General features: G+C 44.5%; 1 protein-coding gene and 1 long non-coding RNA gene across 3 annotated transcripts in view; one reads left to right on the top strand and one right to left on the bottom strand.

Annotated features, from left to right (window-relative positions):
• Positions 1–757: 757 nt before the first annotated feature.
• Positions 758–5,830, bottom strand: LOC130709200 (uncharacterized). Its single transcript, XR_009009700.1, has 3 exons — positions 5,734–5,830; positions 3,118–3,739; positions 758–2,746 (listed from the first exon to the last, which is right to left on the bottom strand). It is a non-coding gene; the product is annotated as an uncharacterized LOC130709200 (long non-coding RNA).
• GPR19 (G protein-coupled receptor 19) overlaps positions 3,572–26,059 on the top strand; it is a 33,537-nt gene continuing 11,049 nt past the window's right edge. The window contains exons 1-3 of one of the 2 annotated variants that reach the window (XM_007196054.3): positions 3,620–3,710; positions 4,210–4,262; positions 16,916–17,072. Coding sequence is in view for 1 of the 2 variants with exons in the window: in XM_007196052.2 (XP_007196114.2) it covers positions 4,213–4,262 (50 nt within the window). In the remaining variant the exon portion in view is untranslated. Of the gene's footprint in view, positions 3,711–4,209; positions 4,263–16,915; positions 17,073–26,059 lie in introns of both variants that reach the window. The other variant, XM_007196052.2, reaches the window with a different exon arrangement.

Genomic DNA, 26,059 nt, shown 5'->3' on the forward strand with positions numbered 1-26,059 from the left:
TATTAATGAGATATTTATATTATTTTTTCATACTAAGTCTTTGAAATCCGGTGTGTATTTTACATTTACATCACATCTCAATTTGGATTGGTACATTGAAATTCTCAAGAGCCACACTTGGCTAGTGGCTACCATATTGGACAGCATACCTCTAAAAGATAACTGTGATGTTGAGTACAAATGCCAGTGGAGGTTTAATTGTGTTAGTATTTTTTATTAGCCTAGTAACTTTTATGGTCCTAGGGTAACAAAACTGCATAGGCTTTCAGTGGTCTGCTCCTAAGCTTGTATTTTCTATAAGTCCTATTATTTTTAGTGTACCACTTAAAAGAAAATACTTGTTTCTTCTGTACGTATTTTCCTACCCTTCCTCCCAGCTAGAGGTAGTCATGCGACAAGGTTCTGAGCAATGAAATGTGAAGGGAAGTCTGTTAAATCATATGGGAAAGATTTTTCACCCTGATAAGAAGGGAGGCCACAAAGAGAAAGCATTTTTCTTTTTCTTCTCCCTCTATCCCTTCCTTTCTGTTTGAACATTTCACATGAGAACATGATTTTTGGTGCTGTGGCAGCCATTCTGTGACTATGACAGAAGACTCTGGTACATTGAAGATGGCAGAACAGAAAGGCATCTTTCCTTACAGAGATGTAAATGCAATGAAGAAGCCTGCCAGGCAAAGATGGGGGTAGGAGGGAGGCGGGAGAGGAGTTCCCTAGCAGCAGGAAGAGTGCTTCAGCAGCTATGTCCTTAATGGGCATTGCTTAATATTCACAACCAAAGTTCACCCTATCTTCTCCCATATGCCCCCACCCCCTTGCTAATGATTCCCTTCCATCTGACTGGAACATTCTTTCTTCAGGTGTGACAAGAGTGCTGGAATTACTCCCAACACTTGCAAGAGAGCAGAGCTAGAAGCAGGAGCACAGTTTTCTTGAAGTCCCTTGTTTATCATTAAGGATTCATGCATAAACACTGCAATTTGGCTATAACATGTTTAATACTTTTAAAAATGTTTAAAATTATCTATCTTGAAAAAAGTTCTATCACTCAGTTAATAAGTAAGCTTATATTGTGTTGATTCAACCAATTTTGGGTAATTGGGAATGCATATAAGATTCACTGATGAGCAATTTCTTATCTTGGGGTCACAATAATTCAAGAACCCAGGTTTACATAAATATGTGGACACAAATGGCGGCAGTTTTTTCACTGCTTTACAATGTCAGGGTAATTACAGGAGAGCATGCTCAGAATGCTGCTAAAGAAATGGTATGGATAACTTTTTTGGCTACTGATTGTGGAAATTCTGGAAGTCTATTTCCTGAGTCGTATGACAGACTGAATGGATAACCAATTCAGTAGTGAGTTTCTTTTACTCATCAAAGGATTTTTTTTTTCAGTGAACAAAGACAAAGTTTTATTTGACCACTTACCAGTCTTACACTAACATTTTCATCACATGTAAATGAACCAGTAGTCTCAAAGGATTCATAGTTCTATATCAACTCTTCATCCAATTCCCATTCTCTATTTCCATTAGAACCATCTCATCATGTGCAATAAAAGCATTCAGTTTCTTTTACAGTTGTTGACTGCCTTGACAAAGTAAGTAGTGTTTATGAGTCAGTCTTAATCACCTTAATAGGCGAACAAAGAATCAATTCAGCTTATCTACGTTTCTTTTCCTTCAGGAAGAAAATGTCAATTCAGTCCTGGCTTAGAAAACTGGCTATCACCTTACTTCAACCAAATGAGTGTACCTCTAGATAACGGAGCAGGATTTTAAAGTTCCTTGTGACTTTGGTACAAATTGTTGCCTTAAAGGGTAAGTATCCAAATTGCTACATTTACTAAATTTTACTATCATATCGAACATAATAAGAAAAACCCAGAGGCTGATTTTTTAAGGTGAAGGCTCTGTGAACCATGCTGGAAGTGTCCAGAGCCTTCAAAATCTGGCCCCATCTGCACACATGTCCATACTTTTCCTCTACTTAATTTCATGCTACCTAAAAATTTCACCTTCCTTTTGTAGAAAGTTTCTTCTATTACAAATTAAAGTCTTCAAATCCATCATTTAAAACCTAACAGAGTCCAACAAAATTTCCAAATTGTTAACATCTATGCTATTATCCAACTCTAAGGTAAACATCCAGGTTTAGCTGAGTCTACCAGTTACTTAAGGCTGTTTTGAGCACATTAAAACGCATCACTGGAAATTCTTCCATAAAGATAGTTTTTAAAAATCAGTTTGCCTGCTTTTTCTTTGTTTTCAAACGGATCCAGTCATATCTATAACACAAAGTTTCACCAGATCTTCTCATTTTGTAAGTATCATAGCCTTCTAAGCCATCTGAAACTGATTCTGAAGGGAACTTAAAACCATTAAAAAAAATTTGCTTGTTGGTTTGTGCTTTTTCTGGCTATTGCTTCTAGAGTCATCTCTGTTTTTAGTTTCAAAATTTGCATGGCTCCCTTTTTGACTCTGCTTCGAGAGTCTTTTTTTTTTTTTTTTTCAATAGTCATTCTTAACGACGCAGGTATTGCTCGAAATTAGAGCAAGATGGGCTTAGGGTTAGGGTTATTTGCATCTTTTCCACTACAGGAGTCCATATTTTTAACAGGTACCTAAATACGACCTACGCTTTTGGGTTTAGTACTGTTGGTGCTTACCACTTCTTAGTTATGGTCAGAGTGGTGCTATCACCTTCATTACGTTGATAATGAAGCTCTTCCACGACAGATCTGAAAAGGCAACGATTTCTGAGTGATCAAGATTGGTTTTCATTACGGCTCGTATTTTCACTGGTTTCAGGTTTACACTTAACCTGTCCTGTTATTAACCTCCCACCCGTGTTCCCGGCTGAAAACGCGACTTTCATCATAAACTACACACCAAGACCTTAGACTCCGGACTCTGAAGTGGGTACCCAGCGGCCGCCCGAGGTAGTAAACAAAGCCCCGCGCAGGCGCAATAGCAGCAGAAGGGGAAAACTTGGTGTGCTGTCAGCCAATGGGATTTTTCGTACAGTGAAAAGTGGAAAAACAACAACAAAAATCCCCACACCTCATTCTAAGGTGATAAACTGGTTGGCTTTTTTTCCATTTTTACATACTTCTGGCTTTTGTTTCTGAAGAACTTGTGCGGCCTTCGGGGCCTCGTAGAGAAGCCCTTCCTCGGCCCCGGAGACCTGCCGCTGGCGTGTCGCCTACTTCTAGCCTCGTTTGTTCTCGCCGCGGAGCCTTGATCTTTTTTACTTGACGACAGCATTAATCCATCGGGGCTGGAGGAGAGGGGGGCGTAAAAAGGCCTCAAAGCACCCCAAAAACATTACTACTCCCCTGACTGGCCCAAACATCGCGAGATCTGCCTGCGCGAACAGCGGACGGCCCCCTCACCCTCCGGGCGTTTGCTCATGCGCTTGACTGATCGTTTTTAGCGCGAAAACATTTAGAAACGTTTTGGCTGGTAATAGTCAACCAAATTTGACCCTCGAGAAAGGTCGGAGGATAATTCACTTGGACGCGATGGATTCGAGCACACAACACTACATTCTTCGAGATTTTGCAGTCACAACTCCACATGCTTATACGGTCGTCACTCCTTTCCGTTGCTCTGTTTCGGCCGTGAACTCTGTGAGGAGGTTTCAGCGAATCGAGTAGTAAAGGCGTGGGCGTGGGAGAGCCGTCCCGGCTTTAAACCAGAGTGGTGAGCTTTCTGTGTTTGGAAAGATAACCCTGGGAGCGACATAGAGGAATAAATCTGAGGGGCCAAGAAAGAAAACGTTGTTTTTTCTTTGTATTTTTTTTCTGGAGACCAAGAGAGGATGTGAATGTCAATAAGGTAGTGCAGTGGGAGGGAGAAGGTGGGAAAATTGAAGCGGTGCGTGAAGGCAGTAGCTGTGCAGCACAGTGGAGAGGGGAAACTAGGAAAACAGAACTCTTGGCAGCAGAGCACGTCTTCCTTCAAATAGTGTGACCCTGTGCGTGTTTGTAAACAGAAAGGCAGAAATGCTCCACATTTAGTCCCTCGTGGGTAAGGTGGAAATCGGGGAGTCCCTAAGTGAGTGGGACGAGGAGGATTCTAAAAGCCAGAGTCCTGAGCAAGGGCTGAGGTTGGGATGAGGAAGAACAGTTAAGGTAACGGGAGTCAGGAATTCTGCAAGTGTCTTGAGAGAACTGACCCATCTGACCTCTTTCTCTCTCAGGGTATGTGGGACACCTGCGCAAGCACTGGAGTTTGCCCTGCAGCGTCTGAAAGGTACCACCCGCAGTGTCCCCTCCCAGTGGGTCCCCTGGACCCTCGAAGCATCCCTCAGGCAGAATGCAGTGTGGATTGCATGGAGTGAAGTGGTGGAACTGAGCTACCAAGACAGTGGCGCGTTACAAAAGTACCGGCTTGTCGCCGCTAGCCTCCCAGGTCACTAGGTATGAGAGTCCCATCTTGATGGTAGCAGCAGTCGTATGCAGCTTAGCCAGTATATTTTGATTCTCTGTGAACTGTCTGGAGTACAAGGCAGAGGAACGGTGCAATACATGGTTTTAGTAGACCAGCAAAGGAATGGCTTGTAGGTAAGCAGTATAGCTTCATCTGTAAGAAAAACTCAATATAGAAAGCCGCAGGGTTTAAGTTAGCAGTGAGGGAGAAGGATCCAGGTATCGGTCAATAGAATGGAAGTACTTTAATAAAGGCCCAGACCTAGTAGTCCCCTATCAAGAAGTTCTGCCCGGAGCACTTCACCTCATTTTGGCAGCCTAAAGTATAGCCTAGTAACTGGGCTGTATGTGTGGAGTTCATGGGAAAATGTTCCAGGAAAAAAAAAAAAAAAAAATCCATGGATGCAATAGACTAGGGTTTCTGCGTTGGAGCCTGTTTTTGGGGGGAGTGGGATTGTTACCGAAACGCAAGTCCTGTGTGCCCGACGCACAGTGAGGCCACACAATACCAAAATGCTGGAGTCTGGAACACAGAAAGGTTTATTGCAGGGCCATGCAAGGAGACGGGTGGCTCACGCCTTAAAAAACCCCGAACTCCCTGAAAGCAATCAGCAGAGCCCTTTTATAGGAAAGGTGAGGGAGGGGCGTGGTTAGTTGGTGCACACTTTTTGGTGTCAGAGCCTTTGTCCTTGAGGTCAGGTCATGGTCAGGTCAAGATGTTTCTGTAAATCTCCACCGAAACAAATGTTACTCTCTGTTCTGACAAGAAAAGGGGAAGGTCCCAAGGCACAACTTTCGCCCTCCGAGGTCCAGGCCCGGCGGAGAGAAGGGGGTCCCTGCGGGGGTTGGGGGGCGGTCACCCTAACCCCGGAGCGTCCGTCCAGCACCCAGTCTGGCTCCTCCCGCCAGTGCCCAGGCTGAAGAGGCAGATCTCAGACGGTGGCTCCCTCCGGGCCAGGTCCCCAGACCCTGCCCAGCTGTCATCGCTGAGGGAGCCAGGCGCCCAGGGCCCAGCTGGCCCTCAGGCTCCTCGGGCCGCGCAAACAGTGGGGGCCAGGTCCCCCAGACTGTGTCCCATGCAGACTGCCGCTGCCATTCGGTCGCAGAGGCGGGGATGGGGGAGAGGGTCGCCGCAGCCTCAGGGCCTGGGCCCGGCCCGTGGGAGGGCCTGGCGAGGCTCGGCAGCCCTGCAGGGCACACCCCCAGCCTGTTCCCTGGGCCCCCCAGCTCGCCTGCCAGCGCGAGGCCGGGTGAGCTGGAGGGCCCCGGGGAGAAGGCCGGGATCGGCCTCTTACCTCACTCTCCAAGTGGACGACCACCGCTCCGCCGACCGTGGGCTCAAAACCGCCCCTCGAACGGTGGCTCCTTGACAGTTGCTCGCTTGGGGGCGGGGCCCACGGCAGCGCCGACCAATGGCTGAATGGTGCCCTCTGTGGTGCCGACCAATGGCTGAGCAAGACCTCTCGCTGAGGCTCCAACCCCCGGCGTTAATGATCTCCCGGTAACCGTTGCCTGGTAACGGGGTGCGGGGGTGAGGGCGGGCAGCAACGGCGGAGGGCTAAGGGCTGCGCCCTGCGGCGCTCCGTTACAGGGTCATCCAGCTGTAAGAGGCGTGACCTCTTCAGGATGGTGTCACAGAAAGGGTTTGACCCTTGAGCATACCAGTCACTCTGTGTGCCCTCTCTGGGCCTCGGTTTCCCTGCATGTCAAATAAGGACAATAGTGCCTACCTCATAGGATGACTGTAAAGGGGAAATGAGGTACAGTTGAAAAGACTGCGTGAGTTACTAGCGTAGGACTTGATATGTAGTGTATGATCAACAAATAAGAGTTTCTGCCTTGAGCTTCCACCGCAGTTACGCGTGCCATCTCCTCACCAAAATGTGGATGTTCTGTGTCGCATGGATGCATCCGTATTCAGAGAGCCTTAAGACAGATTCTTCTCCTTGCCTCCACAGAAGACTCAGCTGGGGAGCTTTAGAAAGTCCTAATGCCCAGGCTTCACCCTAGACCAATTCAATCAGAATCTCTGGGAGTGGAAACTGGGCATCAGTATTTTTTAAAGCTCTTCATTTTGCTGCTAAAGTTGAGAACCACTGCTTTAAGCAGGAGGAGAAGTTAGGCCTGTGGTTTAAGACCACTTGTCTGGATAGCTATATATTTGAAAAATTTCTAGAGGTATGAGGGCTAGAGCTTGAGATGGGCAGATGAGTAGGGCATAGTGAGCTCTATTCAGGAGAGAGGGCACTATGATAAGGTGGTAAGCATCGTGATTTGGGAAAGGTCAGTGATGAGGTCATTAATACAGGCCCCAGGAATACACAGGATTTACTGTAGAGATGGAGGACTTTGAGCCTCCTAAGCTGGGCCTTTGATTAGCACAGGTGACACAATTCTGGCTGGTTAGCTCAGTTGGCTAGAGCGTGGTGCTAATTTTAACAGCGGTGACACAGATGGTGATGTCTTTATTGCTTTACCGCGCTGTGGATCTTGGGCCATGAGCGTGGCAGACTGCAGTAGTGGGGTGTGGGGACCTTTTACAGTTGCTCCATTGGTTGGGGAGGGACATCGAGTCATCGCTGACATGTATGTACGTGGGTGTTCTCCAGTGGAAAGGCCATTGATGAGGAAGCCTCTTCCCAGAGCCTCATAGGGTTGATATGACTGCTCTGACTACACAAGTGGTCCTGTCAGTACTAACAGATGAGAAAGGCGAGGATCAAGTCTGTTTTGTAGACTTTCAGTGAGTAGAGAATCAGTTAGAGTAGGAGGTGTGTCTGGGTCAAGAATTTGAGGTTCTAAGAGACAAGGTACTTTCTTGTAGGACGACTCTGGTTTCTAGAGATATAAGTAATTTAGAAGTTGAAACCACCATACTACTTCAGTCATTGATGCCAAGACCCAAACGTAGCAGTAATGGCCAGGAGTATCTTCTGCCAAAAGGGGAGGGGGTAATCTGTCTTTCACTGGGTCCCTTTTCTTGAGAAGCACATTAGTTTAATCCCTAGCAAGAGCGTTGGTGAAATGGCCAAACATTGTTGCCTAGGTAAGAAGACAGGATTCAGAGACTCTGCAGGGGTCAATAACTAGAGGTTACGGAAGTGAGTGGATGCAGAAGTGAGGAGTGGAATGGGGTAGAAGGATAGGAGACTTGGGGTGAGGAGGGAGACCTATTGAAAGTTCAAAGTAGAAAAATCCCAAGTGCTGACAGTTTAGTTAAACGGTTATAAAAGTATGTCAGAACAGGAGTGCTTCCTGAGACCCTGTGACAAGAAATACCAGAGGCAGACTGCTCTGTAGGAGGCTGAGAACTGATTAGACTGCTCTAAAACTCTCACCCATATCAGGGGCATCAAGGAGTCACGAGGAAGACTGGGAAAGGCTTCCGCAGAGGATATTTGAGTGGAGTTGTTGGAGTGCCAGTAGACAGACAAACCAGGGAGAGAGGGACGTGGTTCCACTCTTTGCCTGAACGTCAGCTTTCCCGGGTACCGCAGCTGCAAACTGGCGGGAAGGGGAAAGCCCTAACTGTAAGTCAGGGGGCAAATTTCGACTATGATACTGGACTGGAAATTTTAATTACTAACTTTCCTTACCTAAAAGTGACCATAAAAAGGAATGGGGCGGCTCAGGTTTTCCTTCAGGGATGGGAGTACCAGGCCCTACAGAGTGTTTTCACTGGGACAGTGGGAAATAAAAATTAAGTTGCTTTAAGTTAGTCCCTGAAATCATGCTTGTTCAGTGTGCTGGAACACTGTTGTTGAGAACCTACTTTGTTTTTGAGATCCTAGAGGTCTAAAGATGAATTAAATGACATTGCTCCCTATAGGAATCTATGAACACAATGCAATATAATGTATGCAATAAAGGAAGTAATATTTGTGAAAATTAAAGAAGTACTATTGTAAGAAAGAAGGTGTGAGTAACTTATTTTGGAGGGGGTGGGGCCAAGAGGGACCTAGAACCTCAGAGAAGGTGAAAGGCAGCAGGGTTTGAGATGGGAATAGGTGTTCCCCAGGTGGACAAGGCAGAGGAAACTGCCTCAGGTCTAAGCTGTTCGGGAGCGTGACACAGCATGGTGTCCATGTGGGAAAACTCAGGCAGTGTGAAGGGTATGCGTATTCAGGCGGGTGATTCACACGGAGGCGACATGGAGGCCAAAGGTCATGGAATTTTAAAAACACATACACGCACACTAAGATGCCAGTCATTTCCTCTGTCAATCACTTCCTCCCTCTCCTTGTCCTTCCCCTTTATAAAATTTGCCAAATTTGTTAGAGAGTGTTGAGGGGTAACACAGGAACTCTGCTCCATCCCAGTGCCTGCAGCTGGTTGGATCCGCTCCGTATCCGACTTAAGCTGAGTCAAACAGACTCTGCCTCCTAAGAATTTAGATCAGAACATTGAGAGCCTGCGTCATATGTTTTCTCCCCAGCTTTACTGAAATATGACTGACAAATAAAAATTGTGTATATTTAAAGTATGTGATGTTTTGATATACGTATACATTGTGAAACGATGACCACAATGAAGCTAACACCCCATCACACATAGTTACCGTTTTTGTTTATTTATTTATTTTTTTTGGCTGCGTTGGGTCTTCCGTGGCTGTGCACGGGCTTTCTCTAGTTGCCGAGGGCTTCTCACTGCGGTGGCTTCTCTTGTTGCGGAGCACAGGCTCCAGGCGCACGGGCTTCAGTAGTTGTGGCGCACGGGCTTAGGTGCTCCGCGGCATGTGGGATCTTCCCGGACCAGGGCTCGAACCTGTGTCCCCTGCATTGGCAGGCAGATTCTTAACCACTGCGCCACCAGGGAAGCCCCTTATAGTTACCGTTTTTGTATGTGTGGTGAGAACACTTGAAATCTCTCTTAGTAAATTTTGAGTATACAACTATTATTAACTATAGTCACCATGCTGTATGTATATTAGGTCTCCAAAACTTATTTATCTTATCATTGAAAGTTTGTACCCTTTGACCAGTATCTCCCCATTTCCCGCAATCCCCCAGCCCTGGTAACCACCATTCTACTCACTGTTACTGTGAATTCAACTTTTTTAGATTCCACATATAAGTGAGACCATGCAGTATCTGTCTCTCTGTGTCTGGCTTATTTCACTTAATATAATGTCCTCCAGGTTCATCCACACCGTCACAAATGGCAGGATTTCCTTCTTTTTTAAGGCTGAATAATACTCCATTATGTGTGTGCGTGTGTGTGAAGTGTATTTGTATATCACATTTTCTTTATTTGTTCATCTGTCGACAGACACTTAGATTGTTTCCATATCTTGGCTATTGTGAATGATGCTTCGATGAACATAGGAATGCAGATATCTCTTCAAGACAGTGATTTTATTTCCTTTAGGTATATACCCAGAGGTTGGATTGCTAGATCATATGGTAGTTCTATTTTTAATTGGGACTGGGTCATTTAAATAGGAGCATTGAACTTGTAAGGTCATGTAACTTTCAGAGCGAGGCCACCATTTGGGGGCCAGTAATCAGAACCAGCTGATCGCAAAAGAGAAGCAGGTGAATGCAGCTAATTAAGAGAGAGAAAATAGGAGACAGTCGGTCCCGTAGCCTGAGAGAGAAAGAGATGGAGTCAGTGTCTCTTGGCTCCGACAGCTTTCTGTCCCTTCCTTCAGTCCCATCTGTGGTCTAACTGCCACTTCCTGTTCTTGAGTTCCCTGCACTTCTTCTGAGTCTTTATAATAAATCCACCTCCACCTCAGTGGCTTTCTTTTTTCCCCTTAGACAGCACTCGAATGTGGCTAGTTGTGTTCTCCCCTTCCTCCTGTTCTTAGCCTAATAAAACCACATGCTTTCCACAACAGGAACACACATATGCAGCATGGACACTTACGTAACTCACTGCAGCTCGAATATGCCAAGAAAAAGTAGTTCTCTTCATTGTTTTCTTGAGTTTTCACCTGTGTATAAGTTACCTATTACTGCATAAGAAAATCCCCCCAAACTTAGGAACCTAATAATGAACATTATCTCATAATTTCTGTGGGTCAGGAATTTGGGAGCAGCTTAGCTGGGCAGTTCTGGCCTGGGGCCTCACAAAGTAGAAGTCAAGATGTTGTCTGGACTGCAGTCGCTTGACTAGGGCTGGAGGATCTGTTGCCAAGGTGGCTCACTGCCCTGTTGCTGGTTGGTGCTGGTTGGTGAAAGGCCTCAGTTTTCCCTGCGTGGACCTCTTCACAAGACGGCTTTAGTGTCCTTACGACATAGTGGCTGAGTAATCCAGTAATCCAAGAGGGAGAGAGCCAGGCAGAAACTGTCCTTACGATAATCTCGCCTCAGACGTTACAGAGAGTCACTTCTGCCACATTCTCTTCATTGGAAGCAGGTTATGAGGCTGGCCCATGTTCAAGGGAAGTAGTATTAGGTGTCACCATTTGAAGGGAGGCATATCAAAAATCTGTGGACTTATTTTAAAACCATCACAACTGTTAGGTTACAGAGAAAAAAAAAAACCGGCAAAGTGTCCAATTCAGTCTCAAATCTAGTTCAATTTCATTTCTTAAGTGGTTCCTTTAAATAGTGTAAGTCTCCTTTGGGTAAAAACGTTTTCTCTTTCATAATGCCTCCCGAGGAGGCCCCGTCATCTTCTCTGAAGATAACGTCCGTTTGAATGGAGGGTGGGGAGGGGTGACATACACATCCTTGTGGAATTGCTGCGAGGGGGTGTCCCCGGCTTCATTCTGGACCTAGAGTGTGCACTGGCAGGGCTCCAGCACGATGCCCCTCGCTGGCCCGATCACTGGGGAACCTGCTGGCCTGCGATGCTGAAGCCTGCAGCTGGTGAATTCATGGCCCATTTTTGGCTTCAGGCAAATCTCCACAGGGAGAGTCGGCCTCCTCCCCTCGGGGACTCTGTTTCCCCTTGGCCCCGGCTGTGGAGTCCCCTCACCTGACCACGGCAGGCCCCCTGGCTGTTAGCTGAGCATCCATGCTTCAAGGGAACAGGAAACGCTTGGGATGGTTGACTGCTCTGCATGCCTGCGTGCACTGTGAGAAACTTGCCATTGGCCCGAACGGCCACGCGGAGTGCAGAGGATGAGGTAGGAGGGGCCTAGGCAGTGGTCCCCAGAGGGCAGCCAAGGCAGAGAGCTCTTGCCCTGAGTGCCCCTCTCAGCATGGAGGGAACTCACTGTGGTACGCAGAGTAAGGACCCCTGAAGATATTCACCCGAACACCCAGAACCTGTGACTGTTACCTTACAGGGCAAATGGGACTTTGTAGATGTGACTAAGTTAAGGGCCTTGAGAGGGGAGATTATCCTGGATTATCTGGGTGAGCCCAATCGAATGACTTTCCAGTCTGAGGTCAGACAAAGGGAGATGTGACTGTGGAATAATGGTTAGAGAGATACAAGGGTGTTGGTTTTGAAGATGGAGTTAGGGAGCTACGAGCCAAGGAATGTGGGTGGCACGGAAACAGATTCTCCCTCTGTAGCCTTCAGAAAAGAACACAGCCCTGCTGTCACCATAATCTTAGCCCAGTAAGACCCATGTTAGATTTCTGACCTATAGTACTGTAAGATAATAGATTTGTGTTGTTTTAAGCTACTGTTGGTGGTAATTTGAAACAGCTACAAGAGAAAATGAATACACTCATATCCGCCTTTGGTCTAGAAAGAGGTCAGGCCCAGTGACTGGCTGCTTTGTTCTCCTCTGTTTCTCTCTGAACCTGAGACCTAGAGGGAGAGACTCTTACTTTCCATGTGGCATGTCCTTGTCCACCACAGAGCAGAATTTATTACTTTTTTATTTTCATTCAGACAACAAATTTGAAAGTAAGTACAGTAAACACCCATACACTCTTCACCCAGATTCGTCAGCTGTTCATGTTTTGCCGTATTTACTTTCCCTTTCTGATTATGTGCATACATATTTTTTGTTGTTGTTGAACCATTTGTGGGTAACTTGCATTCATCTCAACCCTTTATCCTTAATACTTCAGCATCTCCTAAGAATAAGGGCATCCACCTATTAACCACAATTCCTTTCTCACACCTAATAGAAATAAAAATTCCACGACACCATCTAATATCCAGTTCACAAGACAAATTTCCCCAATTTCCGCAAAATATTTTAGAGCTTTTTTTTTTTTTTTTTTTTTTTTAAATTGAGGATCTTGAATCAGATGCGTATGTTTGATTGATTGATTGATTGATTGATTGATTTTGGCTGTGTTGGGTCTTCGTTTCTGTGCGAGGGCTTTCTCCAGTTGTGGCAAGCGGGGGCCACTCTTCATCGCGATGCGCGGGCCTCTCACCGTCGCGGCCTCTCTCGTTGCGGAGCACAGGCTCCAGACGCGCAGGCTCAGCAGTTGTGGCTCACGGGCCCAGCCACTCTGCGGCATGTGGGATCTTCCCAGGCCAGGGCTCGAACCCGTGTCCCCTGCATTAGCAGGCAGATTCTCAACCACTGCGCCACCTGGGAAGCCCCTAGAGCTTTTTTATACCAACTCTCCCTCCCTGCCCAGTCAGCACCTCATCAAATTACATGCTTTGCAATTGGTTTTCTTTAGTCTCTTTAATAATAACTCACCCTTCTTATTTCACAACATTGACTTTCTGATAAGTCCAGACTAGTTCTCTTGTAGAATATTCTGTTTTCTCAGTTTGGTCAATTATTTTCTCATGATGTCTTTAATCTGTTTCTCCAACCCCTGCCTTCCCCCCACCCCCCACCCAACTGGGCACTCTGTCTAGAGGTTTGATTAGATTCAGGTTAAATGCTTTTAGAAAGAATACTTCATTAGTAATGTTGGGTAGGTCACCTTGCTTTATGTTAGGCACTAATTTCAGGTTGTCCCACTGTTAGGTTAGTGATGCTAAATTTGGTCACTTGGTAAAGATGGTGAGCCCCTGCCAGTCTCACCATTGAAAAAGTACACATTTCCCTTTGCAGTTTGTAAATAACGTACAAACAACCTGTTCCCAACAACTTTTCATCTCATAGTTTGAATACCTGCTGTGGTCCTTGCCTGAATCAGTTATTTCACTGGGGCCTGTAAAAATGGTGTTCTAACTATTATATTCTGCATTTATTAGCTGTCATTCTTTTGTAAAAAGAGCTTTCTTTTAAGAGAACTGTTTTAATGATTTTCTCAGTGGACAATTGGATAGTGGTTTGCTTTCAGTTTTGTTTAAAGCAATTGGAAAGCTCTTGTTTCTTAAAAGGATGCGTTAACTCAATTATTGAGTTCACTACTATCTCAATAGCATCCTCAATATTTCCAGTTGTTTCTTTGCTTGTTTCCCAGGAGAGCTTTTTAAAATCCAGGCAGTTCACCATTGTAGGATTTGAGGTAGAGGTGGGTGAGAGGTTCACCAATCTATGGTAAAAGGGAAGAAAAACTACTAGGTGGGAACCAAGAACCAGCATGACATCTTGACTGCACCAGTTCTCAGGAAAGTCAGCTTGTGGAAGTTGAGAATCTAGAAATTAATTCCGATAGAACTGCCTGCAGGCTCTGGGACCCCTTGGAAAGTTTTTGCCTGCCCCAGTGTGAAGGCCTGCTCTATGGTACCAAACAGTCTGAGCAAAGTCTTCCATATTTGGTTGATGACAAATAAAGGAATTTTGAGAATGGCTTTCAAAACAGTAGCTTGGATTTCAAGCCTATTGTCTTGCTGTACACTCCTGTTTTTAATTTCAGAAGCTGAATATTATTTCCTTCCTTCTTTCCATTACTTTAATAATTTCTGAACAGTGCCACACTCCCTATCCCCAAGGCAAATCGATTCCCCAGGCAGGCAGAGGGGAAAAGAATCACATAAATTATTTTCAAAATATTACCCTAGCCACACAGTATTATGGGATTTTTATGGGTTTGGATGGAAGACAGCTGTCTATTTTCTTTCAAATGGCCAGGAATAAGTTTGGTGATTATAAATTTAATATTTTTAACAGAATTAGTATATTACATAACAGGTTTTGTAGCCATCCTTAATAATATTTCAGATTATGATTCCTTATAAAATCGTTTTTATTATCTTATCACTAAGCTGTGATGTACACATGCAATCATCCTAAAAAGAATGAATAATTTGGTCTTTTTTTTTGCATCTCAGATGATTTAAAGAAATCTTTTTGATTTCTCCTGTCAAAGGCCCATAGTAATGAATCACATCAGTCACATTAAATTGACAAGTTATTTTGATCGAGTCCATTATCCATGATACAAATTCGTACCATATAATATGCCTGCTCTGGAGTCATATTAAATACTCCCCTATCCTAGCTCCCACACTAACTAGTGGTGTGGTTTGGGGCACATTACTTATCTTCTGCAAGTTTCCTCGTCTGTAAAACAGGAATGTTAATAATAGTACCTGTTTCATGGTTTGATAGGAGGATTAAATGACATCATGTACTAAATACCTAGTGCATGATCAATACTAGCCGGTTTTGTTGTTGTTGTTGCTGTTATTATTCACTAAAAGAAGAGAGGTGATATCTAAGTAACCATCTGGCTGGCTCTCTAAAAATTTCTTCAAACACATATCCAGCTTTCCTGATAAATGAATTTTCTGAAAGTGGCAAGTATTAGAATTAACAGAATTGAATTTCTCTGTGAGTCTTACATAGAGAAACTAGAATTAACTTGATTCTTATCCTAAAATAAAAGATGTAAACATGTCTTAAGCTGTGGATGTTGGATCAGGAAGGAGCTTCAGTTTCCTGAAATTATACTCCAGCTCCTGTATGCTACCTCTTTTCTTATAGAGTTTGCATTATTGCACATTGAAAGTCAGCATTTCTATCCCTCAAAATAAATATTCAAAATTGCCATGCTTAGGATTCTGAGTTAGAAACAATCAGCTATATGCATGCCTAATGAGACAAGTGTATAGCTAGCTTAAGTTCCTGACTTGGGATAGTCCAAATGCTATCCAAGGGATTGACCTTATTATTCAAATTTATTTTTATTCAAAATAATCCAGCAAGGCACGTTAAACCATATTTATCTTTTCTGCTATAAAATTGTAAAGCATTCACAAATTGTTCCTGGTTCAGGTGTGGTTCTAAAGTATCTCCCTAAAATTAAGACTGTTAGACTTAGATAAATGGCCTCATAAAAGTCAGAAGCCTCAGCCTGAGAAGAAATATGTTTCCTGTGTTCTTCCCTATGCTCTGTGATGGCATTGCACAGTCGTTCTGTGAAGCTGGCATTTTCATTTAGTTGCACCTAAATAGATTTTTAAGGAAAGAAGCAGTGGAGGATGGAGGGAGTTACCATTGCAGTGTCCATACTAATTCCTAGAATCCTTTCAAGATTTAGGGTCAGCAACAATTCAGTAAAGAAAGGGCCCATTAGGTAAATTTGGCTCTGCAAATGCTAATTGAAAGTCCTCCTCTGCAATTCAGTCCTGTTCCCTCTTCCTTTCTTTAGTCAGCAGGGTCCCATGGTGACTGGTTCTGAACGAAATCATCCCCTTCAACAGTTACCATGGCAACCGGGACGTCAGTGAAGCAGGAAAGACCCTGCATAAAACTGCTCCTACTGGGCTCTCTCTCTGAGTTGGAGAACTCAGCCCTGCCTGAGGCCTAGGGATGGGGCTAAAGACATCTGGACATGCACACTCAAGAAATCTTACGTTTGTCTGTCGTTGTGCCTGTGAGCGTAGATATATGGGCATATGGTAAACTGTGTAATGAGAATTTCCCCTCCCCTCCCAAAACATGGAGCATGTTTAAAGGGTGGGGATGGGTGGTGGGATGGGGCCGGGGAGGTAGACATGGGATAGTCTTTTTAGGTTTAATGATATGTAAAAATTATATTTCTGTTTATAAGGTTACAGTAAGTTGATAGTAGGGGAGGTTGGAGCCTTACATATATATAGCCTGATGTATATTTAGACACAAGACCTCAGGGGAAATATTTTTTAAATATTTTTATTTACCTGAGAGTGAAATAAGACAAATGGCTTTAAGGAGCTCTGAAGGGGGTGTAATGCTGTCCGTGGTGCTGAACACTTGATTGTCTCAGATGTGCCAAGGGGGCTCCGGAGGGAGGTTAGGGAACACCTTGCCATGTTAGGGTACTGATGATAAGAAAGAAAGAGACGGCCTGGGGAGAAAGCATTCTTCCCTTCCCTTCCAAGCAATTCTGAACGCCCAGGAAAAATGTTCAGATGAAAAATAGAAAAAAAAAAAAGAAAGTGGAGAAGGCTGGAGGTTTGGATGGTTGAATCTTCCCCTTTTCATGTGGAGATTTTTGGTCCGAGCCAATCAGGTCGGAGATTTCTGCTGCTATGCTCCTGAAAGGAACAGTGGGGGAAGGGAGAGAGAAGCCGGCCACATTCTCCCCTAGAGCCACATGATCCATTTCCCATGTGACACATTCCAGAGCCCTGGAAAGGAGAAGGGAGGGGCACCAAGAGAGTGGGGCTGGGGGCGGGAAGATGGCTTAACAGTCAACCCTGCACAGCGTCATCTTGTCTTCCTACCAGGAAGCAGGCTCTGAGCCAAGGGGAAGGCAGAGGACAGATATGGATGTGTTCCCAAGCTTCCCTGGTGGTTTATGGCATTCTCCAAACTCCTCTGCAAAGGCTGTTCCTGACCAAGAAGACCCAAGGAGACCGTCTCTGAAATAAAGTCCGGATGAAGGTACGTGCTAGAGATCCCGCGGTTTCGTGGCTGAAATTTGGCTCAGAGGACATAATACCTTCTGTTTTCCAGACAATTTGGAGATTTTGTCTGGGCTTAGACGCTGGTTAGGGGCTTTAGATTTGTCACAGGTCCAGAAAAGATGCCTAGGTAGTTCTGTAAAATGAATAATTCACCACAGTCGCTGCCTGTTGAAGAAAAACGAGATGGAAATTGTATATAGTGATAATTAATAAAACAAAGCACTCATTGCTGAAAAGGATTTTTTTCATTGAATCCTGGAAAGAGGGAAAAAGATAATATTACTGACACCAGCCAGATTTCATTGTCACTGCAATAAAATCCTGTTTCATCCTTTTTCAGCTGCTTATTCTGTGCCCATGTTCCCCGAGGTTATTGGCAGTGGCTTAGGGAGCCTGAGTGGGCTGGCGTGCTGTTTCTTTGTGCTGTGTGATCGTCTTCCTTCTGATGTTCCTGATACCAGGAGTGCTTGTGATTGTTTCCAGCTCTCTTAGGGACAGTAGACTGTCACCAAATTCCGTATCTTTCAGAATAGCTACCAAGAAGGCTTCCAGGAAGTTCTCAAAGGAATCTTCCAAAGTTACAGGCTAAAAGACTCTGCCATGCACTCAAATCTTGATATCTTTGACTATTTCTATCCAGCACAAAGAGACGAGCTAGCAAGTTTACATTTTATTTTGTCTTTATTTAACGAATACTTGTAAAGTTCTTATTATGTGTAAAGCACCATTCTAAGCACAATCAGTTATTTAATCCTTATAATAACCCTCTGGGGGAGTTACTATTAGTACCCACATTTTGGAGACGAAGAAACTAAGGCACAGAGAAGTTAGGGAATTTTCCCAAGGTCACACAGCTAGCAAATAGGAGAAACAGGGTTTGGACCCAAAAAACTTCACCCTAGAGTCCATGATCTTAACCACTGACCTATGCTGCTTCCCTGCTCCTATTATTTCAAATGATGTGAACAGTTGATTTGGCTACAAATTTTGTTCAGCTGATGCTACTAGAACATTGAATCAGCTTTCCTGGCTAAAACAGACCCCGCAGTGAAATCTATAGTAATCTTGAATTATCCCAGTAGTCACATTCTATACCCCCAAATAACCCAGTAAGTAATTACCTGTTCTTCTCTTCCCCTTGTGCTGTATAGATATCTGTTAGTAAAACACTGTATTGCAGTGGTGACCAAATGATGTCTAAAGGAAAAAAAGAAATCTAAAATTACATCATGGTTCATTTTTTTTTTTAATCAAACCTAGAAACATTCTTCCATCCTCAGGACCTAGTAATAAGACCAGCCTAAGCATATTAACAGTACTTACCTGGTTTTCAAAATAAAATAAATAGATTAAAAACTTCTGAAATTATGAACACAAACTATGTCATCAAACTGACTAGATCTATTGCTTTAAAATAATATTATCATACTTTAAAATAGGGAATAGATTTCTCTCTTTTTGCAAATTAATTTAGGTTTTTAAGGGGAAAAGAGGAATTTTTTTTCAACTTCTGGAAATATCTGAAATATAAGGGTTATCTCCTTTTGGTCTGTGTAGTTTCCCTTTTGGCCCTTGACAAGAAAGGATGACTGATCTCGTTCTTACATGCTGTGGGAAAACTTAGAGAAGTTACTAGATCAGAGATACAAAGAGGAAGAAAAGGGGGTAGGAATCCAAAATTTGTGAAATTCCTCACTATATGAAGTGTTTCCTTCACGGTTTCAATTGAAGAATACTTTGAGAGGAAGGAGTCCCCTTGACACCTTAAACTTTATTGAACTTTAGTTCTTAGATTTGATCCCTGCTGAAATCAGCATTTCCCTGGAGCAAGTACACTTAACACTACTCTAGTCATCCGAAGTCAGCTTCTGGACAGAAGGGACCATCTCCTTCCATCTCTGGATTTCTAGCACTTAGCACCCAGCCCGTTTATGATATCATCTCAACGTACCCTTGTGAATGAAGACTGGGAAGACGCAAGACTGACAGCATTCTGGGGGCCCAAGCCTGTTTTGTTTTGCATGCTTTTACGGGGAGGATAGTGAGGAGGTAAAAGTGCAGTAGGACAGAACTTGGCAACAGTCAGTATTATGTCTGAAATTTACGTATGCTAGTCAGACAGACCCTGGAGCAGTAGCAGACGAGAGTTCCAGAAGGATCCATACATTATTTCCTGGGTATTGCCAATCCCCCTGACATTTTATTTATACTTAGAATGAAGTTCCTCTGATATTTGTAGTTACACCTAGATGGGGGCACCCCAGATCGTCTCGTTTTCCTCTGATGTTCTGCCTGGCACCATCTCCCCGTGTTGAAATAGTTCGCCTTGGGTTGAGAGTGAATGTCGTGAGAAGGTCAGTGCCTGCCCCAGGCAATCCTGCCCTAATCAGCTGTGCCTCCCAGCCCCTAGAACACGGCACCAAGAGCCCACCCGGCAGGACTACAAGACTCCTCCCTGGAGAACCATGGGATCTTCAGAGTCAGAGTGGGTTGAGCCCGACTGCCTTTTCCACACCGTGGCAATTAGGACCTGAGTACGGAAGATTGTCTCAGGGCATCTTGAAAAGGTTGCTTAGGATTTGAATTTAAGTTAGCAGGCTAACCTGGCTTAAAATAGTCACCCCTCCTGATAATATACACAAATATAACCTATTCTATTCTTTTTCCATCTGATTAAGTCATGAAGGAGCATTAAGAGTGGGGTTTGTGGTTAAGGTTTGGGTCCTTGAATCCTGTCTACTCATCCTCCTGGTCTTTAGTGTGACCTGGAGTGAATGAGGAGTGGAAAAGGAACAGCCCTGCTGGAAGCACAGTACAGCCAGGCCAGTGCTGCCTGCCCACCGCACGCTTGCCGGCCTTCTCAGATGAGCCAGGCTAGTGCACACAAGAGGCTTAGATCTGGAAGCCTCTCTGGGCTTCCTACTCATCCCTCTCAAAGCTGAAAGGGGGCAGTCCTCTCTACCAGCTGAACAGGAGAAGATAGAATAGAGAGAAAGTGGAGCGTTCCTCTGGAGGAGAGGCCTTGCCAAGAATGCTTTCAGCTTGGAGGCTAGGGATGAAAGAAGAAACAAGAAGAAGGACAATGAACGTGTCCCTCAGTGGGCATGTGAAAGTGATGCCTGGGTCCTGCTTTTCACTCTTAGTAACTTCCCGCTGCTAGTAAGCCCTGCCTGCTGAATTATCGGGTCCTTTGCTAGGATGTATATGTGGGGAGGTGGAAAGAATAGAGAGAAGGACCAAAGTGTGGATGCAATTTCTCCTCTGAACCCAGGCAAACAGTGGGTTGAGATGGGAGGTGGCTTCTCCAAGAGGACACTTTAAAAAGCAAGAGGGGAGTTACCATCATGACTGTATTTCCCTGTTTATAGAGTCATTTTTCCTGGGCCAAACTTTGAAAGCACTCATCTCTTGGAGCCTGTCATTCAGCATATTTCCAAGGCACTGGATGTCTGTCATGTTTAATCCTGATGGAAACTCTCTGATATGCATTATTAGCCCCAGTTTCTGATCTGGAAACTGAAGCTCAGAGTAACTAATCTGCCCAAAGTCACACACAGCAAATAAAGCCAGGATCTGAATCCAGGTCTTTCTGATTCTGTGCTCTTTCCACTATGTCACAAAGTAAAGTTCTTTCCTCTACATTCTTCAAAAAAAAAAATGTTTTTGGATATTAGGGTAATACAAATACAGTTCTAGAAAATTTGGAAAATATAAAGAAATATAAAAGTGTAATGAAAATAAAAATCAGTAATGGTCTGGCCACCTAGAAACAACTTATTTTAAAATTTTGGTGTTTTTCTTCTCAGTCTTTTTCGATGCATATAATGGTAATGAAAGTAAACATTTGTTAAACACTAGCTTTTTTCCAGACATTGTTCTTAGCTCCTGTCTGTGTCATTTATTTTATTCTCACAACAAATCAAGAAGGTGGACACTGTTTTTATCCTAATTTTACTGGTAAAGACACTCAATAAGCACAGAGATGTTTAGTAACTTATATAGGTAACAGGTGATTTGAAACCCAGGCAGGTTGGCTTGAGAGCAGGGTTTCTCAGTCTCAGCACTATTGGCCTCTTGGGTCGGATAATTCTCTGCTGGGGGTCGGGGGGAGGCTGTCCTCTTCATTGTGGAATGTTTAGCAGCATCCCTGGCCTCTACCTACCAGACGTCAACGCTTTCCTCCCCGAGTTGTGACAACCAAGAATGTCTCCTGATAGTGCCAAATGTCCCCTGGGAGGCAAAATCACCTCTGAACCACTAGTCTAAGAGCCCGTGCTGTCAACCATGCATTATGGTTGAGATAACGTAGCCTCTTCACATTTTAAATGTGTTCAGAGTTATTTTCTTCTACATCTAAAGAAGGGAATATACACCTTTGAATTTGGAGGCAGGCTATGAAGACTCCCTGGGAGGTCAGTGGCTTTAAAGAGCGTAGGTAGGAAATTAATTATTTCCAGGGAAATGCTAGACTTTTGTAACAGGTTTGTCATGTCCCACCGTTGCCCAGTGTGGAGAATAGCCATGTTTCTCTCTCTTATTACCTTTTCCCTGGTTCTATGTGTCAGGCACCCTTAGCCTTCAAGAATTCAGATTTCAGGTGTACACTTATGGTATAGCAGGGCAGTGCTTATCAACCAAAGTGTCAGAATATGTCCCAAACAAAAAATGTCTGTTGCAAATAATTTCTAGCTAATAAAATACCAAAGTTTGCCGGTGATTCATTTTTTAAAAAACTAATTAGAATAAATGTAAGGATATCTACATAATTATTTTCTTTTCAACATGACTTCTTAGGTTGAAGATTGTAGGCTGAGCTCCTGGTGTTGCACGTAATTCTGGTTGTGTCCGTAGGAGTGTATCACATGTATGGACACATTTGTCACATCTGCCTCTGAAGAAGAGGTTGAAAATTGCTGGTGTTGGTGATTTTGGTCAATCATTGCTGATATGCAGAGAGGATTAAAATAAGCACTGAGAAGTGATAGCAGTAACATTTTAACTTACAAAATGTCTAAAAATATATGCCACTAAAAAATATATTAACCATGTGAAACATATGCAAATACATGGTCAGCCATATTTTCAGTCACATCTGACCACATATATAGTTGCATAATTTGTCCATGAAAAATACATGTTACTGCAAATTCAAATCTAACTTCTGCTCCATGAACTTGAAGGTTGCTTTCTTGGAAAGCCCTGATTGAAGACAGTGGTGCAGATCAAAATTTCCCCAGAGTGTTGATGTGAACTTGATGTGAGACAGAATGTAAATGCTTTTGAAAAACGGAAGTTCTTAGTAACTCCCTGTTCGGTGCTTACACTCGGTTCTTAACGAATCCTTCACCTTCTTTTCAAATAGCTATAAATCATATCTACTGTACAGCTCTTTGCTTTGAGTGTAATGCGTCTGGTCTTTGCCTCCCCCACCCCTTTCCTATTTCAGTCGTACAACTAAAGATGTCGATACTGAAATCAGACATTGGACATAAAACTGAACATTTCCCTCCCAAACTTGGACTCAATGAGCACACGGCAACTATTCAAAAAATGTTTGTTGTAATAAATTAAATTGAATTTGGCGAGCTGCAAATGCTGGGGCCATATTGTTTTCTTCAAAATTTGAAAGATCCCTTACTAGGAGGAGAGGTGTGGAAAGCTGGTCGAGGACAGTCAGGGGTTCTAGCAAGTGTTTCTCCCTGCTGAGAAGTTTGGTGTTACATGGGATGGGAAGCAAACACAGGTGGCAGGTCTTCTTAGACCAGACCACTTCTTGCAAGGAATCTTCAGTAAGAGATTATTGGTACATCCAGGATGATTAGTGAGGAGGGCTTGGCTGGCCCCTCTGTACAATGCATCTCTCCTTTGGAGACCCAGGACTACCAACCTTGGACAGCAGAGGCCCAAGAACTGGGCCCCAGCAGCCCTAAACAGCTTCCGTGTCCTCCCATCACAATGCACTTGCAGGATGCACTCTCCGCCAGGTGAAAGTGGTGGATTAAAAGTTAAATGAAAGTGTGTTGCTCGTCACAATGTCTACCTATCAGTTGTAGTTCATAGAGCAAAAATGACCCTAGAAATCATCTAGACCAACTCATTCATGTTGTAGACATGGAAATAGAGATTCAGGGAGATTAATTTACTTAAGGTCCTTGCACTGCTGTAAAAGTAAGACCTGGGCCTCTTGACTTGCTGTTCAGTGCTTATAAGCAGAATGACAACTTAGGTTTCTTAGTCTCCAGTCTAGCATTTAAGGTGAAGTAAGCTTTTGGGGGTTTCTAATATTCTAGATGATGGTGGGGTAGTGGAAAGTGAAAGAATGGCTGGTATGAGTTTCAGTTTTCACACTCAGTTATATAACAGATGCTACATTGAATTAGTTTCTATTGCTGCTGTCACAAATTAACACAAACTTAGTGGCTTACAGTAACGGCCATTTATTACATCACAGTTCTGCAGGTCAGGAGTCTGCGTGGGCTTGGCCAGTTTCTCTGCTTAGAGTCTCACAAGGCTTCAAGGTGTTGGCAGGACCATGCTCCTTTTTAGAGGCTCCAGGGACGATTCCCCTTCCAAGCTCATTTCGGTGGTTGGCAGAATCCAGTGCCTCGTGCTTTAGGACCAAGGTCACGTTTCTTTGATGGCTCTCAGTTGGGGGCCACCGGTAACTCCCAGAGGCCTCTCCCTGGTTCTTGCATGTGGGCCCCGGCATCTCAGAGCCAGAACAGCACGTTGATTCCTTCTCATGCTTGGAATCTCTCTCTGGCTTCTGCCGCATCTCTCTGCTACTAGCCGAGAAAGTTCTCTCTTTGTAAGGGCTCATTAGTTTGGGTCCCCCTGGATAATCCAGGATCATCTTCCCATTTTAAGTTTCGTAACCTTAATTGTATATGCCGAGTCCCTTTTACTATGTAATGTAACATATTCACAGGTTCCAGGATTGGGGCATGGGCATCTTTGGGGGGCCATTCTGCCTACTTCACACATTATTTCCTTTAAATAATAGCAAGGCTCCCTCCTACCAGGATAATGGGGAAGTCGGTGACGGACTCTCCTGGGACTATCTTCCTCTTTCTAGGCCCTGGGGCTCTTACACACAGCACAATGTGTAGGGCGGTCCCTCTAGGCCTGGATCTCCTCTGATTGTAGCAGAGATGTAATTATGGCCTGAGCTGGTGTGTGTCCTTGAAGGCTGATGGACCTGCTGCTTCGGGACACCTCCACCCCCGCCCTGCAGCAGTGGCCTCTTCTCCAGCTGGGGAGCTCTATTCCTTGGACACGCCTCCAGCACCACTGGTCCCTTACCTGGAGCACAGTGTGAAAGTGAGGCAAGGGTCCCAGGCCTACCTTTTCTTTTTAACTGCTTTATTTACATACCATTAAATTCACTCACTTTAAGGGTACAAGTCAGTGACTTTTGTTCCATTTACAGAGTTGTACAACCATCAAATAATCCAATTTCAGAACATTTTCATCATCCTCAAAAGCTCCCTTGTGCTCGTCCAGGACTCCCCTTTGCAGGGCTCCAGGGGGGCACAGCCACATTCCTGGCTCAGAGGTCCTTGTTTCTCCCTCCTCCCCTCTGCAGAAATCCCCCCAGAGAACCCAGCTTCCAGAAGACAAGAGCCAAGGAAACAGGTTTGTCTCAGGCCCAGTGAGACAACTTTCCTCTAAGACAAGGCAGTACTTTGGGCCTGGGTTCATCCTCCGAAGGGGACAGGAAAACAGTCCTAGCAAGGAGCACAGCGCATACACATCAGTATCTCAACAGCGTATCCTGTCTCTGTACCGGGCGGTGGGGTCTCCCAACTGCAGTTACAGGTGGGCAGCCGCTGACCCCATGCAGCAGTGACCTGCAGGGGAGTGAGCCAGACCTCCTCTCCTCCCCCCTTTCTTCCTCTCAGCAGAAAGAAGGTGTTCTTTGCCCACAGCTGAAATGACCTGATGGGCACATAGTGCGCAGTGGGGAGGGAGAATAGGGGAGCCAATCTGTGGCACAAGAGTGAAAGGAATTTCCCAGAGGCACTTTGTCCCTCCAGGCCCCACTTACCCCGCTTTCTCTCTTCCCTACCCCCATGTGATAGGTTCTTTTCACTGCAAAGAATTCTGAGCCAACTTAAGAACAACAGCCTATCACAAGAGCAGTCCTAAGGCCAGGCCTCAAGGAGCCTGAAACATTGTTCAGGATCTGGAAGGAGGCTGGGGATCCAGGGCAGCATGGTGACCAGATTTCCTTGTCCTGCCGTCTGTCTGCAGCAGGAGTCCTGGCGAGTCTACCGTAGGTGACCCTGTTCTCTGTCCCTGCTTCTCCTGCCTCCATGGCTTCCAGAACCTCCCAGCCCAAGAGAGGGGCCTCCTGCCAAGCTCTCTTATAACACCTCTTTTGTAGAACTTATTACAACTTACCTTCTTAATTTGTGCTTATTTCTTACTCTTCTCTCCACTCCTCCACAGCTAATTAGACTATGACCTTCATAAGGGTAGGGACAGTTTTGTTTGCCATTGTATATCCAGTTCTTAGCACAGTACGTTCTGGCACGTAGTATGATCTTAAAATATGTTTATGGAATGATGAATGAATTAATAAAAATGGGCAAAGAATCTGAAGAGACGTTTCTCCAAACTTATATATTCAGGGGCTAACTGGGTAGCTCTGCTTGGATATCTAATAGGAATTTAACTCAGCCAAAATAGAATTGTTGATTTCCAGCTCCCCAGACTTTTTCTTGCCCCATCTCAGACCCTCAAACCTAGGAGTCATCCCCATCCCCTAACATCAGCAAATCTTGGTGGCTCTGTCGTCTCCTAAATATTTTCAATGTCCATCTACTTTTTTTCCACCTACACTGCTACTGCCCTGGTCCGAGCCACCATCATCATGTACCTAGGTTACCGTAAGAGCCTCTTAGCTGGTCTCCCTTCTTCTACTCTCAGCCGCCTACACAGCAACTAAAGTTGTATTTTTAA

The sequence above is a fragment of the Balaenoptera acutorostrata genome, chromosome 11, assembly GCF_949987535.1.
Source record: "Balaenoptera acutorostrata chromosome 11, mBalAcu1.1, whole genome shotgun sequence".
NCBI classification, from domain to species: domain Eukaryota; kingdom Metazoa; phylum Chordata; class Mammalia; order Artiodactyla; family Balaenopteridae; genus Balaenoptera; species Balaenoptera acutorostrata.